The sequence below is a fragment of the Artemia sp. Qi Xiang Cuo genome, chromosome 21, assembly GCF_049724085.1.
Source record: "Artemia sp. Qi Xiang Cuo chromosome 21, ASM4972408v1, whole genome shotgun sequence".
In the NCBI taxonomy this organism is placed as follows: domain Eukaryota; kingdom Metazoa; phylum Arthropoda; class Branchiopoda; order Anostraca; family Artemiidae; genus Artemia; species Artemia sp. Qi Xiang Cuo.
The window spans coordinates 21,332,343-21,352,734 of NC_142814.1; the positions used below are offsets into that span (position 1 = coordinate 21,332,343).

Genomic DNA, 20,392 nt, shown 5'->3' on the forward strand with positions numbered 1-20,392 from the left:
TTCCAAATGAATGAGCCCTTTTGAAATTTCTACATCATTGCTATCTATAAAAACCTTATATGCCCCCAGGGCTTAACTTACAACCCTTGCCCTGAGGGCTCTGGGGGGGGGAGGGGTTGTTATCCTTAAAGACCTAATTTCCAAAACTTTCAACTACGTTGAATAAAATAGTTATCTAAAAATTTTGATTGGATGGGTTTTGGGAAAAGGTGGGCGTGAGAGGGGGGGGGGTAGTAGCCCTCAAATCACTTTCGACTATTAAAAAGGGCACTGGTTCTTTGAATTTCCTATCGAGTGGGCCCTTTTTCTAGTTTCTACGACAAAATTTCAATGAAAACCTTATATGCCTCCAGCGCATAACTTATAACCCTTGCCCTAAAGACTGTGGGGGAGTGTTCTGATTAAAGGTATAATTTCCAGAACTTTCAACTGCGTGGAACAAAATAGCTATCTCAAAATTTTGATTGGATGTGTTTGGGGAAATGGTGGGCGTGGAAGGGGTGTTAGTTGCCGTCCAATCACTTTCGACTATGAAAAAGGGCACTAGCCATTTCGATTTCTAATCGAATGAGCCTTATTTGAAGGTTCAACGACAACGCTTTTTACGAAAACATGATATGCCCCCATGCCTCAAATGACTCTCCGAGCCTGGACGGCTGTTGGGGGGTGGGGTTGTCATCCTCAAAGACCTAATTTCCAGAACTTAAAACTACGTTGAATAAAATGGCTATTCCAAAATTTTGATTGGATGTAATTGGGGAAAAGGTTTGCGTGAGAGGGGGTTAGTTGCCCTCCAATTACATTCAACTATTAAAAAGGGCACTAGCCCTTTGAATTTCCAATCGAATGAGCCCTTTTTGAAGCTTCTACAATAACTCTGTCTATAAAAACATTTTTTGCCCCCAGGGCATAACTTGCAACCCTTGGACTAAAGATTGTTGGGGATTATACTCTTCAGAAACATTATTAAACACTAAATATAAGCAATATTGGATAAATTGAACATCTAACAATTATAAGTGGATGTTCTCCAGGTACCGGGGGTCATTAAAGGCGTGATAGCTGCCATCAAATAACTTTCGACTATTAAAAAGGGCACAAAGCCACTCCAATTTCCAATTTAATGAGCCCTTTTCGAAGTTTCTGCGACAACCTCTTTGATACGAAGTGCCCTGGTCTAAAGGAAAAAAAATAATACATTATGCCAACATCGTTCTTATATGCCCCCATTGCATAACTTAAAACCCTTGCCCTGAGGGTTTTGGGGGAGTGTTCTCCTTAAAATTATATTTAATATGGAAATAAACTATGCTGAACAAAATGGCTATCACAAAATTTTGATTGGATGTGTTTGGGGGAATGATGGGCATGGGGGTAGGGCTAGTTGCCCTCCAATCACTTTCGACTATTAAAAAAGGCATTAGCCACTCCAATTTCCATTCGAATGAGACCTTTTCGAAGTTTCTACGACTACTCCTTCGATACGAAGTGCCCTGGTATGAAAAAAAAATAATACATTGTGCCAACATCGTTCTTTACTTAGGCAGCGGGATTGCGCTGCCTATGATAAGGAAGCTGCTAAGACTGCCTTAGATTGGGAAGATATTAATAATAGAATGCTAGTTGCTCATTTTATGACTCTGTTGAACCGATTGATGTAGATGGTAGTGACTTAGATGAATTTTACTTACAGCTACACGAACAAATAGACAGGATTCCTGGTAGAAATATGTTATTTTTTATTAGGGAATTTTAATTCCCAGGTTGGTCGAAATAGGGATAGACGGTATTAGCTTACGTAAATTTGGCAAAAGAAAGGAAAATAGTAACGCATATAGACTGCTACAATTTTGTAGGTTTGAGAATCTGGATATGACCAATACAGTATCAAACAGTTCGTGGTAACGAACTGTAAGTAAGGAGCGACCCGGCTCAATGGTAACCGAAACTCTAGAAAACAGGTTATTGATACCAAAAGACATAAAAAAAGAATCAAATTTTAATGATAATTTCAAATATATTACTTTCATTGAGTCTAGTCAGAACCAGCAAACGTAATGTCCCTTAGAAAAATTCGTTGGTTTTAGAGAAAAGAAAGACGCAGCTTCTCAATGCTATGCAACCCTAATAAATGTCAAATCATAGTAGTCATCATATCAGTGAACCTCACTGTAGAGTTTGCAAGCTCCTATCTACAAAAATGTGGAATTTTGCATTTTTTGCCAGAAGAAAGATCACGGATGCGTGTTTATTTGTTTGTTTGTTTTTTTTTGTTTTTTTTTTTTTTTTTTTCCAGTGGTGATCGTATTGACCCAGTGGTGCTAGAATATCCTGGGAGGGCTAATTGGAACGGAAATTAAAATTTATAGTGCCCTTCTTAAGTGACCAAAAAAAATGGAGGGCAACTAGGCCCCCTCCCACGCTTATTTTTTTCTCAAAGTCGCCCGATCAAAATTTTGAGATGGCCATTTTGTTCAGCATGGTCTAAAATATGATAAATATGTCTTTTAGGATGACTTAATCCCCCGAAGTTCCCAGAGGGAGGGCTAAAAGTTATGAACTTTACCCAATGTTAACATATATTATTGTTTTTTGGTAAGTATACAGATGTTTTCTGGTGGTTTTTTTTTCGGGTTGTGGGCGGGAAGGGTGGGTCGGTGGTTATGTTGGAGGATCTGTTCATGAAGGAAGTTTTCATGGGGGAAGGGAAATTGCCATGAAGGGGGCGCCGGACTTGCCAGCATTATTTATTGGCTATTGGGAAGTATACAACCATTTTCAGGAAGGATTTTTTCTGGAGGGGGGGGGGTAGACGAGGGGGTTAATCTGGAGAATATGTCGGTGGAGGTTTTTTCTTCGGGGTAAGGGACATTTCTATTAAGGGGGCGCCGGATTTACAAGAATAATTTAAAAAACGATCAGAAATTAAATAAAAAAAAAACAAGTTTTTTCAACTGAAATGTAAGAAGGAATATTAGAACTTAAAACGAACAGAAATTATAACGTATGTGAGGGGGTTGTGCCCCAAGTCAAAACCGCGCTCGTTACGCTACAGTTTTTTTTTTTGCTTTAAAAATAGCTATCTATTCTAATTAAACGGCCTTTGTTATTGAGGGTTTTGTGAATTAATTTTTTTTTAACTTTTAACGTAAAGAGAGTGGTATTGACTAAGGGGAGAACACCCTCATATAAGTAATAACATATACGTAATAAACAAAACAATAAAAAAAAACAAGCGATATGGCTCAATAGTAATCGAAACTTTTAAAAACGGAATTTCGATGTCAACAAATGTATCAAAAGAATGTGTTTATAATGCTGATTCTAAATATATAAATTTTATTAAGTTTAGTATTACTCATCAAAGGCTACGAGCCTGAGAAAATTTACTCGATTTTTTAAAGAGGGGGAAACATCCCCTACAAGTGAAAGAATTTTAATGAAAATCACACCGTCAGATTCAGCGTATCAGAAAACCCTATTACATAGGTTTCAAGCTCATATCTGCAAAAATCTGCAACTTTGTATTTTTTGCCAGAAGAAAAATATACGAATATAGAAGTTAGTTACGTAAGTTAATTTGTAAAGACATCCATTTAGCAAAAGAAAAGTAAAATTTTTATGCAAATAAAAGCTGCATTAACTAAAAAACGATCAGAAATTAAATAAAAAAAACAAGTTTTTTAAACTGAAAGTAAGGAGCGACATTAAAACTAAAAAATAAAATAAATTATTTCGTATATGAAAGCGGTTGTCCCCTCCTTATTGCCTCGCTCTTTACGCTAAAGTTTTTATTGTTTTAAAAAAATAAAGTTGTGTGACAAAGTCAAAATTTAGCGTAAATAGCGAGGCGTTGAGGAGGGGACAGCCCCTTTCACCTACGGAATAATTTCTGTTCGTTTTAAGTTTTAATGTCGCTCCTTACTTTCAGTTTAAAAAACTTGTTTTTTTTATTTAATTAGGTCATAAGATGGCCCAAAAGTTAACATGGTACTTGCATGATGGTAAGACGGACAACTTTATTGATTATATCATGTTAATATAAACAGAAGACTGTTAGGATTAGTACAGGATACTCGGGCTTTTTTCATACTCAGCAAAGATATATCAGGCTTTTTTTTCTTCTTTTTTTTTGCTACAGTGAGTTGGTAGCAGTAGTAGTTAGTCTCGAGACATCTTGATAGCTTTTTCAGATAAAAAAATTCGTAACCAGTAAATTAACAAACACTGTAGTTAATTAAATTAATAGCTTAGCTACTTTCAAATTTGGTATTAAACAAATTCCAAGTTATTCTCTTTAGATAAAATTATTTCTGGAATTCTTCTGCCTCCTGTTAAATTGAAGCTACTAACTTTAAAAAAGTGCTAGAAAAGCCAGTAACAACACTTTTACCCTGTTAATTTTATCATATATCAGTTGGCACTGTTGAATAAGTTAGTACGTCAATGAGCTAAGTAGCACTAATTAATAAGCTGGTAGTGAAAGTAAGCGATGGAGAAAAAAGAAGAGCAATATTCAGATATTAGAAGCTCTTTTTCGAAACTCGTCTCTTGCATCATCTTAGTTTAAGTTTGTTTAAAAAAAGAGTTCAAGTTTTCTTTGATGAATAGACCTTCCTAACGCTTTTTTGGGATTTTCTATGATTCCCCCCCCCCAACCTGCACCTTTAGTGAAGGTGTCCTGTTGATTCAGTGAACATTATCTTTGACAAGTTGGTAGCGAAACTCGTTTTAAGTCTTTAACAATACCATTAGTCGTAGGAGTCAGAAAATAAGGAGGGTGTACAATTTTAGGAAGGGTGTACAATGTGCCATTAATATACACTGTACAATAAATTTACAATGAATAGAAAAATTAAAATGAAGTGAATTTGGATTGCAACTAGATGAGGCCACAGACAATAATAAGGATACATTCTTGATTTGCTACATACAGATTTTAGATGGTAGGTCAGTCGTTGGGGAGTACAAGTCTGAGGGTCTGAGGAGTACTAGTACAAAGGCTGAGGGTTTGTTTGAAATCCTGAAAATATTTATGGTTGAAAATAATTTAGAATAGACTTCGCCGGCTGGTGTTTCTACTGACCGCTGTCGTTCGATGTGTCCGGCTCTTATGGAGGATTGCTGGTGCTTATCCGAAATAAAGCACCAGTTTCAACTTAGATCCATTGTATAATTTATTGAGAAGTATTTGCATCAAAGTATACGAGTCCTTCAATTGGTTTTCACAGTTCATTTGTTTTTTTTTATAACGGGAATTTGTTTCAAAGAAACATGTGAAGATATGGGAGCAGAATACACATCTTTGTTGTATTGCTACCACTTGCAAGGGGCCCTCTCACGGGGACGTAATGTCCCAAACGTTTCAATCAGTGCAAGAAATATCCATTTTCCTTGAAAAAAAAGCATGAGTATGCCAGCCATTTTTTGAAAATAGATTTTGATTAAACTCGCCTACCTATGTAATATCTTTGAAAAGATAAACGCGTTAAATTTCTCCTTACAAGAACGCAACAGGTAAGGTATATTTTAAAGTAAACAGAAAAGATTTCAGCTATGGAAAATAACCATCAATGAAGATGATATCAAAGATTGTTTGATATCAATAATTGTAACCCACAGCGAAATGTTTTTCTTGAAATATGAAATCTCTTTTTAAGATCACAGCTTATCAAAGGATTCGAAAAATGCTTTCAAGCAGATACTTTTAAGAAATTTATATAAATCCAAGACTCATTCAGAGCCAAGGCTCCATCTGAATTTATTTTTTTGAAAGAAGAATCTCTTATTGAGTTGTACTGCGATAATACATCGAACACAAAATTAGGTAGCATGGATTTTTCTGATTTTTTGGATATTACTAAAAGAAGACTATCCACTGCTTAGTGGTAAAGCTCTGGGAATATTAATTACGCTTGCACATTCTATTTGTGCGAAACTTGCTTGTCAGCTGTCGCGGTATGAAAAGTAAGTATCGGTCGAAAACAATATAGTCGAACGAGAAATCAGTGTCGGCATATCCAGTCGTACTCCGAGATTTGAAAAGTTGTGTTGTGAACAACCAGCCCATCTATCCCATTTATAATTTTAATAATGTCAATCGTTAACCAATGTTCAACGAATTGTTTCTGAATCAAAATTTGAGTTAGTTTATTTTTAAAATCACATTAAAGTACGCTCAAACTGCATTTCGAACCCTTATTGAATTTATTGACACCATGGCCAGTCGCTGCAACCAAGACCATAGCTGTCCCCACTCAATGTGGATATTACCGAAATAGTTTGATTTAGATATTTTACATTATCCCAAGGAATGTAGTATCTGTTTTAAATTTTTTCGCTGTTAAGTAAATAATCGCTTTTAAAAAGACATGTTTTCCAATTTCTCAAGAAGGTCAATTTTTTTTAAGAAACGCTATAGATCCTTTTAAGCTGTTTCTGGAAAGCGACCCCGAGGCAGTTAGTTTAAGCCAGTGATGCTTGTTCGTATTGTGTATTTTTTTCTAACTTATTACTATTATGCATTCAGTTTATGCGTTTTTTTTTTTTTTTTTTTTTTTTTTTTTTTTTTTTTTTTTTTGAATATGTGTGTGAGCTTTGATATGTATGTGCATTAATATACATCTATGTATGTGTGTATGTCTATATATAGGTACGTATGTATGTATGTACGTTTATACGTTTTGGTATATATGAGTATATTTATGTATACAAGTACACATGTATGCGCTTGTATTTGCCTGACTTTTCATCTCCATATTTGAATTTTGTGTGGTGGAATATTTGAAGTATTGTTGAGGCCAAAGAGTAATTCTGCTATCATGTTGCATGGTTTTCTGTTTTCTGAGCATGGAAAGCGTTTGTTTCCTGTTTTTCTTTTTTGTTTCTTTCTAATTCAATTTTGTTTTCCTTTGTCTGATGTTTCGAAATTTAACCTATCTAATTTGTTTTTTCTCTAATGTATTGCTCTGTGAAGAACATGGTATATTACTTTGTTTCTTCCTTCTTCATTTTTGCGCTTTCCATACTCAGTTCCAGTGTTTTTGACCTTAGTTTTTTCTTGTTCAGTTTTCGCTATCTCCGTTTTTATCTCCAGGATGAAGTAAAATTTCAATTCTATTGAGTGAATTGATACTATATGTTCTGATATAAGCTATGATTGTGTAATATCTTGCGTATTATTAAGATAGATAGTGTAAAATAAAATCTTATTTTTAGGTATGTCGCTCTTTTGTCAGCAACTTTTATCAACTACGTTTTGTCTTTGACTGCCATTGTTCTGTTCTACATTTTCTACTCCCATGTAAGTAGCCTTTAATATTAGTCGTCTTTTTCCTCTCTTATATCATATTTAATTTTGTCTGTCTCATCTTTATTTTTTTTTTTTTTAAGGTACATGACACTAAGGCGGATTTAGACAAAAATCTGGGGGGGGGATGTGACAAGGGTGCCAATAATTGACCAAATTGACAAGTTTATTACGAAAAAAAGTAAAAAAAGGGTAGAAACGAAATGAGGGAGCTAGAGAAATTTGGAACTTCTTCAAACTATTCTTAGGAATTGATCCTTGTACTTCCTGGGATGTTTGCAAGCCAAGATGCCATTTTGTGAAACACATTCTGAGTTAATTTGCTCCGTATCTTTGCGAGCCGTTTCTCGCCTCTTCATTAAAGCTAGCTTCTGACAGTAGTAAAATTTTGCTTCGGCAGATAGATTTTATATTATCCGGTGGAAAATTGTAAGCAAGGAATTTTAGAGTTTATTAAAAAAAAATAATATAAAAAAAATTCTAAAATTTTTTGTTATAAAAGACTAATTAATTTATCTTTTTCTTTAACTTAATTCAGTTTACTCGAAAAGGAAAATATGGAACAACATTGCAAAAAGATATTTAGCCATTAAATTTTACGAGCTTTTGCAGCAATAACAAAAAGGAAATTCATAATAAATAAATAAATTCTTCCTGCTTATACACTGTTATAACTATTTTTTGTTATATTTACTCTTTGGGATTAAAAATAAACAAGGTATGAGAAAAAAATGTCATTACATACAGTTGAAAGCCACACTCGAATACTATTTTTGAACATAGTCGCTATTCAAATTTAGGCACTTATCATAGCGAGGAATGAGCTTGGTAATTCCTTCCTCGTAAAATTCTGCCCCTTGGGTCTTCAGCTTTTTTGTCACTTCTTTAAGCAGCTGTACATCGTCGTCAAACACAGCATTACCTGCCACTTTTTCATTGCTGGAAACAATTGATAGTTGCTTGGTACAAGGTCAGGGTTTAACTTATGAAAATTTAGAGAAAACTATAATATTTAATAAAACTTAAGGTATAATATTTTAAAGCAAAGCAGTGAAAAAAAAACAAGAAATTTGAAATACTAAAGAAATCCGAATATTTCGACTTCATGTCCGGAAGTCTTTATCGACGGATAAAAATGAATTATGCTAAATTAAACAAAACATATAAAGAAAACAATAAACAAAACTCGCGTCTTAATAACTTCCAAGATCACCAAGCAAATAGAATGAATACGCACACCATAATTATATAATAGGTTGTCTCTGGTAGTGTTGGAGTTTCAAACTCCAACTCTACCAGGGGCAACCTAATTTATAATTGTGTTGTGCATATTCGTGCTATATGCATGGTGATCTTGAAAGTTATCAAGATGTGAGTTTTGTTTATTGTTTTGTTTTCCTTTTCTTTATATATATTTTTTTAGTTTAATTCATTTTCTTCCGTTGGCAAAGACTTCCGGACGTGAAGTCAAATATTCGAATTCCTTTATTATTTAAAGTTTATTCCTTTTTTTTGTCCACTGCTTTGTTTGATATTTAACCCGTTTTCTCTTTATTTTCGTTTGTCATATTCTGTAAATGGAAAGGGAGTGTGGTCTAAGAAAGTGTTGGTGCAAGGTCAGAAGTGTACAACGGATGGGGAAACAACCCCCACTTAAAAGATTTTAGAACTTCACGTATGCGATTTGCCGTGTGGGGTTGGGCTTTGTCATGAAACATCAAAATCTTCGTGGGTATCTTTCCCCTACGCTTATTTTTCTCTCTTCTAAGGTTTTGCAAAGTTTGGTAATTCGTTTCTGAGTTTTACGTCATGCCTTGTTCAAGGAAGTCCACAAGAACCACAACCTTGTTGTCCCGGAACACGGCCGTCATCACCTTCCTTGCCAATATCGTTTGCAAGTGTTTTTTGGGGGAGTCTCTGTGCCTCCACTCCATTGTCTGCTATTTTGTCTCACAGTTCACATGCATGACCCACGTTCCATCACCAGTTATGATGCGATCGAGTAATGAGTCACCATCTTTGATGTAAGAGTCTAAGAACGTTGGCGCTGTCGCCATTCACGCCATTCCCATCTTGCACAAAACTTATAGTAACCGAGCTTGTCAGCAATTATTTTTTGCAAAAAAACTTACGCAAAATTTATGGGAAAATAAGCGAGTGTTGTGTTATTGTGAATTTTCGGTTTTCTCGGACTCTTGCAGCAACTTTTTGAACAAATTCAGCATTCGCTATGCTGGGTCTTCCACTTCGCTCTTGGTCATGAACATTTGCTTGGCCATTTTAAATTCAGTGTACCATTGACGTACTACATTTTCAGTAATAATGTTGTCCCCACACACTTCTCTTAGTTGCCGATAGATTTTCATAGATTTATGTTTATTTGCAGAGGAAAATCTTATAACTGCACGCACTTCACAGTTCGCGGCATTTTCATTCAAGTCCTACATTTCAAACTGTCGTTGTAACTCGATGGCAACCAACGCAAACCTGTCACTAGCACGACTCACAATATAAGTATATATGAACAGTAGCGAAAAGTTTCTTCAGAAATGATACAGATTAAAGCGCTGGGAAATAGAAAATCCGTCTGCGTCACAGCAATAGCTTCCCATAAGCCCGTCGTATTGCGCTTGACATTTGTTATTGTGCGTGCGTGAAGACGGACTCATGAACAGAGGTCTAGATTGATGTGTGTCAAAAATCTGTAATGGAGAGTATAGGGCTTTTTACTACTATTCATATATACTTATACTGTGAGAACGACTAGATGCTGACTGAGCGATGTAATGCCGATATACCAAGACGCCAGCCACCAAGATAGCGCGCTAGATCCGCTCCTCGTAGGTGCAGATGAAAACGTAATCTACTCTCTTGATATTCATTGTATCAGCGCGTTATGCGTGATGAATCATGCCCGACAAACCTTAGAAGTATCTGATCCTTAATTTTTGATTAAGGATCATATCTAGGAATGTATCTCGATTGAATTTGTTAATTTTACGTTTTGAAAGGCAGAAATCTGTTGATAACGATTGATAGCTGCATTTAGTTTAGATATCATTTGCCTTATTATCTGCCTGATTTGGCCAGACGAATCTGCCACTTTTGTCATTCCTGATACGCCTGGGGGTGCCACCCGGTCTATTAAAATTATTTGCAGCGTTGCACCAAACCCGAAGTAATTAGAAAATGTTTATGGTTATTCTATTGGGAAGCAACTTAAGTTTCTAGTCTCGGAAATTTTATATTGGGTTTGGACCTTCTGTTTCTTGTCTTATTAGTTCTCATAGTCTTTACGCTTAGAGGAATAGTAAGCTGAAACTATTGGTTTCTCGGGCAGGTGCGTTAGTTTTATATCTTATAAGTCTACAGGTTCTGACACTTCCTATAGTGATTTTACATTTTTTGCTACTGAAACTTAGTGAAGATTTCTGGTTCCACGGTGCATATTACTATTAACACTTCAGCCATGAAAAATTCGCAGAGGACTTGAATTTGCATTGTATTGAACTACATATTACCTTTACTTTGGAGTGAATGGGGGGGGGGGTGCCCAATCTTTTATATCCTTTTAATTAAGTTTGGCGCTTGATAAAAAATTTTTTTATAAAGTATATACTTAAAAAAAATAATATCTTTAAACACAACTTTTTTTCAGGCTGACGGCTGTAGTTTGAACAAGTTTTTCATTTCTTTCAACCTTATATTGTGCTTAATTGTCAGCATAATATCAGTTCTCCCATCGGTACAGGAATATCAACCCCGTTCTGGTCTGCTGCAATCCTCCTGTATCACATTATACACCATGTATCTGACATGGAGTGCTATGTCCAACCAACCAGGTATTTACCTTCATTAGTATTTCTCATTAGTATCTTCATTATTATCTCTTAGTATTAAAAGTATCTCTTCGTTAGTATCTTCATTAGCATCTCTTATTAGTATATCATTATATCTCTTTGTTTTATTCTTTGCCATATCTGTAAGAATTTAGTTATACAAACAATGATTGAATTGCTTATTAATTCCGCTGTTTAGAGGGTGAATGTATTCTTGATAGTAATTCTGAATACGCAGAATGTGGTTGAAGATGCAAAAAGTTCATTTTTGTCCATTATTTTTCGATCTTTATAGTAGAGGTGGATGGATTCTTCTTCCCTTCCTACCTCTACACTGTGCAGTTTGTAGACTATTGGGATGTACTTTTTGTCGGTGACAATACCACCATGGGACTCAAACTAGCTTCATTCACTTATAAAGTGAAATTGAATTCCAAAGAAGCCGGGACTTTGTTTTAAAATTGAACCTGAGAAATTGCAGTGATATGTCTTAAAATTACAACCAGCCCCCCCCACCTCCCACCTACCCTTCTTCCCCCTTTAACGATTGACCGAAACATTCTGACTTCAGTAATTTGCTGGGTACTGCGAGTTGCCATGGAAACGCTCAGCCATTATGATTCTGATTTGGGTAGGTAAGCATGAAATATGTATCAAACTATATAGGTCTGTAGCTACTCTTAATATTAAATTTGTAGTAAGGGTTCAAAACGCAACTTTTACCTGTATTCAGTTTTTTATCTGTAGAATCTTCGCGGGTATATGTTTATTTTTTAATATAAAAGAAATAAGCAAATTCAAATTTATTAATAACAAATAAATTAAAATATGTTTAGCGAAAATATCAAAGTCCAGATCTAGTAGGATCGATCAAAGTCTCCGTAAGCCTCACGAATCATTTGTTAGTCTCCTCAAGAAACTTTTCAGTTTAGCACAAAACTTAATCGCGCAACGTTGCTTGATTGTTGACTCCATTTTTCCCGTGACACAGTCGGTGTCTAGAGGTTCAAAATAACTGACGTCTTGCTACCTGCACAGCTTAAAGAGCACTGAGATTGATTTCGCAGTACAGCTTAGCGTCCCGCTGATCTACTCCAAGTGATGCGATCCCACTTCATTCAATAGGATTGACGCGGGAAATTCAATTGCATTACTTCTGGAATGCACCCTGTAGATTTATATTTTGTGGTTTGATATACATATTGTCTTATAGATCTGGAATGCAAGCCTCATTGGTCAGAAATTATAAACGGGTCGCCAACAAGCGCCCCAGCACCAGATGCGCCTTTAACCGGTTAATTATGTTTTCCCAGATATGATATACATATTGTCTTATAGATCTGGAATGCAAGCCTCATTGGTCAGAAATTATAAACGGGTCGCCAACAAGTACCCCAGCACCAGATGCGCCTTTAACCCCTTCAATTGATGCAGAAAGTATTGTCGGACTTGTCATTTGGATTTGTTGTGTTCTTTACTCCTCTATCCGTACTTCGAGCCAGTCTTCAAAACTTACTGGAAGCGAAATGATATTGACAAAAGACGGCTCTCCAGGTATTTTAGTTTTCGCATTGACTTGAGTTTAAAATTTTACATTGGATTTGTTTTGAAAGTGACTTGATCTGTGATAACGTTTGAAAACGAAATATTTTTAATTTTAAAAACCAATAGAAATTATTCAGAAAATTTTGTTTTAATAATTTTTTTAGCGGCTTCAGCGCCAGATTTATTGGCTTCATAAAACAAACAACGGAGAAAAGGTAGAAAAGACACATTACTAGTTTTTATTGAACTTCACCAACCATCTGGCAAAAACGATTATCATTATTTTGTATTCGTTTACATACTTGGGCTTTGATATTGTGTGAGCAAATTTCAATATGGAGTTAGTCAGTACGACTTTAAAGTAAACGTTTTATTAATGATTGCCAAGAAATACTCCTACAAATTTCTTGTAAATAAATACAGGTATGTTGATTTTATAGATTTTCTGCAAGAACGTTGAAAGTTGAGAATAAAAAGCGTTGACAGCAAAACCTGAAAAGAAATGTAGATAATCCATTTGACCTCTTGTACAGATCAATTTTCACGCTGTGTAACCAGAGCCACAGACGCCTGTAAACTGAATATAGCGTTGGCGTCACACCTTCAGATCCTATCTGGCAGGTTCACACTTGTGAGATAATTTCTAAAACAAAATCTATCCGCTAAGCTGTTATCAAAGCGAGAATTAACAGGCTCTTGTATATCAAGAGCACGAAATCGTTATTGATCATACATTACCCTACTGATTATCCCTTTGAGAAGAGCTTTGCAAACGGGTTTGGAATATTATCTCAGAAATTTGAAAAGGCCAGTTACGATCTGAAGGCGTGATGCTGACAATAAGTATTTCTTTGGTGCTTTGATACAGTACGGTGCTTTGGTACAGCGCTTCGGTAAAAATTATTAGCGCTGCAGTCAGTAAATATAATAAAAACATCATAAGCGGTAGCAGTACTATCGAGTACGAGTAAAAGTAAATAGTTTAATGAAAAAAGCATGAGCTTCCTTGTAGTTATGAAGCTATTCGTAACGGACATGAAGCTATTTTATAACTTATAGCTCTACTTTTAAGATTTAAACCCTCAAATATGCTTCGAAGCTCAAATAGAAATTGTTCCCCAATAAGAATAAAAAAAATATTTTATGCCCGTTTTAAAGTTGAAGTAAACAATAAATGCATGCTTTTGTTTGGACACAAACAGTGGTGTTGATAGGTGGAGGGGGGGGGGGATGTGCTCCCTAGATTTTTAAAAAACCTCTTTTGGGGGGTATTTTCATTGAAAACACCGTTTTGCTCCCTTCCATAAATTTTTGCGAATTGACGGCACTGGACACAACAGTTTCACGTGTGTAGTACTAATCCTAAATATATAGATTTTGCATTAGAACGGAATTTTGGACTGAAAAGGAAATAAGCAACAGCAGATGGCCCTTCAATTTGATTTTAAAATGTTTCATTAGGAACATGAATTTTAAAAAAAGAATAAACAAGCAAAAAAAAAAAATTGTATAATTTTGTCTCAATCTTTTTCAAAGGAGCTAATTTTACATTCATTCAAAGTGAAGATGTTGGTGAAATGCGGTCGTCCCAGAACCAAAGGGTTTATATCATACCTCACAGAAATGAGTTGAAAACTGCGGTTTATTTTTAAAAAGGATCTTTATCCAGTCTTTGTAATCGTAATGGCGTATTTACCCCATAGGATGTAGGGGGGGGACAGGTTTTGATTGGACACATATCTTTTCATTACTTTTCGTCCTTACCTAAATAGTCAAAAAATACTTAAAATAGTTTCACATACACTATATAAAATAAAGAGCGATGTTGCTTCAATGTTTTTCTTCTTTTTTTTTTATCAGGCCGCTCCGTATGGAAGAAGTTGTTGTAGAAACTTCGGAAATTTTCTAATGTCCATTATAAGAGTCAAAAAGTGATTGAAGGACACACAACCCCCCTTCCAAGCCCTGTTGTGCCGGCCTCTCCCCAAAAACATCCGACCAAAATTTTAAGATATTTTTTTAGATATTAATATATTTTGGTATTTTATTTAAAATAATTGAAAGGTCCCATAACTTTGCCTATATGGTCGATATGACATCCACCCCGTGCCCTTTGGGGCAAGGGCTTTAAAATATGCAATTTGACAATTTTTTACTTATAGGATTTGTTATTGGGAAAAGAGGCGTGTTTGATCATGGATCTCAAAAAAGTATAAAGGTATTAAGGTGAAACTTTCAGTGCATATTGAGGGGGATGTTGAACTAACGAAAAGGTCCTATGGGTATACTACTACTGCTATTACTAAGACTAAAGGCATTGAGGTTAATATTTTAGAGAGTGTTAAGGGGGATATTGAACAAAATCAAAACTGCGACAACTTGCGATTAAGACTCTGACTACTTGCAATCTTGAATACTTGGGATTGCGACTGCAATTGCAACAACTCGTGGCTGTGATTGTGATTACTTGCTACTGCAATTACTTGCGTTTACTCATGACTGATTGCGACTGTAACTCCTTGTGATTGCGACTGTGACTGCCTGTGGTTGCGGCTGGGGCACTTCCGACTACGACTGTAACTACTTGCTGCTACTACTACTTGCGACTACTTGCAACTGCAACTGCAACTACTTGTGATTCTGTCTACAACTATCTGCGATCGCAGCTACTTGCGACTGTGACTGCGACTACTTGTGACTTCGATTCTGACTACTTACGAATATGACTATTTGAGACTGCAACTGCAACTACTTGCGACTGCGACTGTTACTACTTTCGACTGCAACTACATAAATATCGCAGTAAAGCATAAACGATGTTATGGTCTTTAAAAGGCATCAAGGACATTAGCTCTACTCCTGTTTGTGGTAGCTTCTGTTTATTTCAAGTTTGACCAGATTATTTGTTGTAATTTCTATTCGTTTGGGTTTCATTTATTTATTGATGGTAATTGTGTTCGTTTCCACTTGAATTACTATTTGACTTTATTTGCGCTCGTCTTAGGGTTAATGTAGCTCTTTAACTGTATTTGTAACTTTATTTTTGCTCTCTTGTAAAATGATGAGAATAGAAGACACGCGTCATTGAAGTAATAGCATATAACCTGTATGGAATATATTGTTGTCCTCTATTCTGTTGTATATAAAGGTGCACCTTAAATGGCGCTACAAAAATGTAGACTGAATATCAGCTTTCTTTGATTCTAGCTTTGTCTGTCGACATATATGTCGAAGTTTTCCAAATATTGTGTTCGATTAATTCTTTCTGCTGACAATGACATGGACAGAGAAATAATAACGACACACAAGAGAACCTGTATTTTTTTATGTTGTCATAAGACGACGTCTATATTGATAGAGTGCGAGTCGAGCACTGTACTGTTAATAAAACTGGATCCAAACATAGAATTGCTCTGTTCTGTCGTCAGGCTGCATGAAACGGACGATGCTATAATAAATAAATGCCCTAAAACAAAGTTCAGGGGAGCCTAATTGTAGAGGACTATTTTCTTCTTCGTTTTTTTTTTTAAATATCGAAAGCAGTCATAACGCATTCATCTGTATAAAGTTTAATTATCGTAAAGCAGATGAAGGTTTTTCGGAAAAGGGTATGTAATTGGACCCAAACACTATAGTAAATGAGTAAATGTCTACGACACATCTCGTCCATGGTACTATCACATATGTTGTCCTACTCTAGAAACTAATTATGATAAGATTTGATATATGAGTGAAATCTATCGCGAGACCAAAAGAATCCAAGTACGAGTCATTGGGCATGGCTGTCGCTGCACAGTAGTTGGTTAATTATAAATATATTTCATTATGAAAGTAGCTCTATTTTGTGTCTTTTCAAAACCTTCAAATTATGTAATACTAAAGTTCACATTTTAAACCCAGAGAGGTCAAGTGAAGAAGGAGGTAAGGTGTGGGACAACGAAGATGAAGGCGTGGCCTATAGTTGGAGTTTCTTTCATTTCATGTTTGCATTGGCTACCCTTTATGTTATGATGACCTTGACAAATTGGTACAAGTAAGTTCAGTTTGGTTTTATATATGGAGGGTTAAAAGCCGAGCACTCAGGCACGTATACAGGAATGAGAGGTTCCTTCGGCCTCTTGCCTCCCGAAGAATTTCAGGAATTTTACAGCATTTCTCTAAGATCTTTTATTTTCTTTTGTTGGACCCCCCCCCATTCCCAGCAAGAATCATGCATACGTGCCTGCCTTCACATCAGGATCCTGACTTATGCTTATCTCTCAGTATGTATGTTGTATGTCATCTTGAAAGTTTGAATCACATGGTATGCAAACTAGAAGCTTGCAATTTGTGAGTACCAATAAGTACCATAGCCAATGTAATCTAAATAAAAAAAAATTTGCGAAAAAAAAAAAATTGTAGTTCAGAAGATACTCTGTGAAATTTTTCACTTCTGTGGGATTTTTAACCCAATCCCTTAAGCTCGGCTGATTGATCCAATTTATTATCAAGTATCTTATGCCGTTCAAAGATAATTAGATGTTTAGGGTTTTTTCCTAAATGCATAGCATATCCTTTTGTCTCTTGTAGAAATTTGATGGAAATTGAAACCTTCTATATTAAAAAAAAAAACTTCCGTCGCATGATTGAAATCTAGACAAAAGCTTCCATTGAGGAACAACTTATATTTAGTAGCAGGCGACAAACTTAAAACACATTTACCTTTTTTTTGCTCTCCGTTAAACATGATGCTGGGTAAAATACCAGTATATTTTTATAGATTGCTTGTATATATGAATATTATTTATGAATAGTATATAAATTTACAATTATTTATATATGTCTATATATTATTTATTGTTTATATATTTAAGCAAATTTTAACCTTTATGATGAAGACCCAGAAAAGTTGCAACTTTTGTTTAAGAAAGAAAATGCTAGTTTCTATTAAAAAAAAAAAAAAAAAAAAAATATTTCAAATGGCAGTGATGCCCTAAGTATTCTTTGAGAAACTGTTGTTAGGGTTTTTCACAAGCATAGGGTTCTAGACAAGCAGGATTCAAACTTAATGTTCAAAAGTCACATTAATTAACTATCGCTTTTAATTTGTCAGATTTTATCGTTAGAATCCGTGATTGACCCTTAACGTTATTTTCTTGTGGTAGGCATTCCATTAAAGTCAGGTGTCGACGAGTTTAAATGTTGATACTTATCTCAAAATGTGCCACAACTCGGTGAGTAAATATGACATATTACAAACTGCGAAAACACCTGATATACCTGTCGCTTTGGAATATATGAACAAAATCATATTTATATGCTACTATTATAATTATAAAATTAAGACTTTTATGTCTAGGCCTGCTCTGAAATCCGACCATATAGTTCTGTAGGTTAACTGCTACTCCGAGAAAAATTTTTTATTCAAAAATTTATAGCCGTATCCTAGCTTAGGGCCCATCCTACTGGTCAATTTTGTTGTGTAAATGACAAACACCAATAAAAAAGCTGTTTTATTCCAAGACTATCAAAACAACAAAACGTGGGAATTGTTGTATTTAGTTAACGTTTACAAACTTAAGTAAAAAGATAGTAACTTACAGGAAATATTAAGTAGCACTATTGTTGGTTAAGTCTATACTTAGCTAAGCACAGATTTGAAAGTTAATCCTTTACTCCTCCAGTACTTTAATTGCGTGAACGGAAAGGTTTAGATTCGGCTCAGTCCATATTTTCTCTGTCCTTGATGAAAAATAAGGAGTTCAGTACATAAATTTGACATGGCTGTAGTTGTAGAGGGGCTGACACCTGTACTTGAATAGCTTGAGCTTGATAGCGGTTATAAGGGTTACAAACCTTTTTAACGGCTGCCACCGCCTTTGCTGTGGAAAGTGTAACCTTTGGGTCTTAGAAGTAACATCCGACAATCATATAATTGTCATTACTAGCGGTATTATTTATTTATTGTTAAGTGTATAACCCCCACACGAGTTATCCTCACTGTGAGTAATTAATTTGATAGTTTTGTGAAAAAAATAAATGATTGATTATTAAAGATCTTAAAGAACCTAAGCGCCACGTAATTAAGCTACTAAACGTACCCGGATATTTTTGCAAAAAAGAAAACAATAAAAAATAAAATAAAATTTGAGACAGTATTATCATCAATTAAGCGTTTTTCTGTTTTTTTCCCCTTCTTTTTATTCATCTTACAGGAGGAAATATTGGTACGGAAGTGTCAGTGGATGGATAAAAAGACGGGAGGAGAGCAACTGAAAAATATTCGTTTCTCCTTTTTTCTTTTACTATAAATGCTTATGAATTGTCTAGAAAAATCCCTTGGGTAATATATGTCTTTATACCATACCTATCGTGGTTAATGCCCGTTGACACATATTTTATTATGAAGTTATAAATTGGTTGATCAAGATGAATTTGGTAATGATATTAGACTTTGTTTTAAACAGGACTTTTGAACTGGCCTGCTACCTCCTACCAAAACAGTAAATTTATTTAATTATTCATTGTTCCATAAACCTACAGGAAATTGGCTATATCTTACTTTCTTATTTTTAGGCCTAATTCTGACCTGGCTACTCTGAATGCTAATGCAGCTTCTCTCTGGGTGAAGATTATATCAAGCTGGCTCTGCCTAGCCATCTACACTTGGTCAATGGTGGCTCCAATTGTCCTCAGAGACAGAGATTTTAGTTAAACCACTGTTAGTTCTGAGATTTAAATTGTTAGTCGAGTGTTTCGTGTTCCCTCGTGATTCTTCTGTGTTCCTATAGATGCTGTAGTTTTGATTATATTTATCGATATTTTGCTGGAGTTGTGTCGTAAAAACGACGGATAAAAATTTAATGGCTTCCCTTGTTTCGTATTTGCTTGGTTCTTTTTTCAATCTGTTGACTTTCATTAATTATACTAATCTGAATCCAGGAGGGGGGCTACTGGGTCGGACCTCCTCCCCGAAATTTTTTCCGGCTCGTAAAAGTGCAATAAAAATGCATGAACGAATTATTAATGTTTTTTAATTTTCTTCTGTAAAACACTTCCAGAAAAAAGTGACCCCCCCCCCGAACAAAAATTCCGAGTACGCCGTTGCTCCTGACATTACTGAAAGTATGATCTCTTAAATAGAAATTTGATGCTAGAATTTAAAAGCTTAAATTGACTAACATTTGGGTTAAAATCAGCAATTCAGTCCCAAGATCAGATTTAAGGTATGCTGAAAAGATTCAAATTGTACCCTCTTTAGCAAACTTAATTTTGCAGAAAGAGTTCTTTTCACTACTTCTACTACCGAAACATTCAACGCCTTATAGTTAATTTGGTTTTTTGAATTAAATCGGATTGAATTCCTGTTCTTATTCAGATTTTTGCTCAGTGGGGAGGATTCCTCCTGAAATTAGTCTGAAAAACCCTCGTCTCCTGGAGAACTGGAAAAATTTTGGCTGAAGAGATGCGCTTTATCCAACAGGGAAGGTACCAAATATGACACCTTATAGGGAAAATACCCCAATGGGTGACGGGTCTCAGTGAATATATCAAAGCTGCTTTGAAATTATCGGCTGTTAAACAAAGATTTAAAATTGATTACATTGTTTTTCTGAAGACTTTCCAGTTTTCCGTTTAGTTGAGTTCTAATAATTTCTGTGACTAGCTTTTCATCATATGACGCTTTAGTAGTTGTTGAATAAAGAGTTTTTGTGTCAAA

General features: G+C 35.2%; 1 protein-coding gene across 1 annotated transcript in view; it reads left to right on the forward strand.

The window, feature by feature from the left end:
* Serinc (serine incorporator TMS1) overlaps window positions 1–20,392 on the forward strand; it is a 57,154-nt gene extending 36,762 nt beyond the window's left edge. Inside the window, exons 6-10 of the mRNA XM_089106988.1 lie at window positions 7,219–7,303; window positions 10,968–11,151; window positions 12,487–12,702; window positions 16,594–16,726; window positions 19,249–20,392. Of these exons, the coding sequence (XP_088963114.1) occupies window positions 7,219–7,303; window positions 10,968–11,151; window positions 12,487–12,702; window positions 16,594–16,726; window positions 19,249–19,387 (757 nt within the window). The 3' untranslated portion in view covers window positions 19,388–20,392. The remainder of the gene's footprint in view (window positions 1–7,218; window positions 7,304–10,967; window positions 11,152–12,486; window positions 12,703–16,593; window positions 16,727–19,248) is intronic.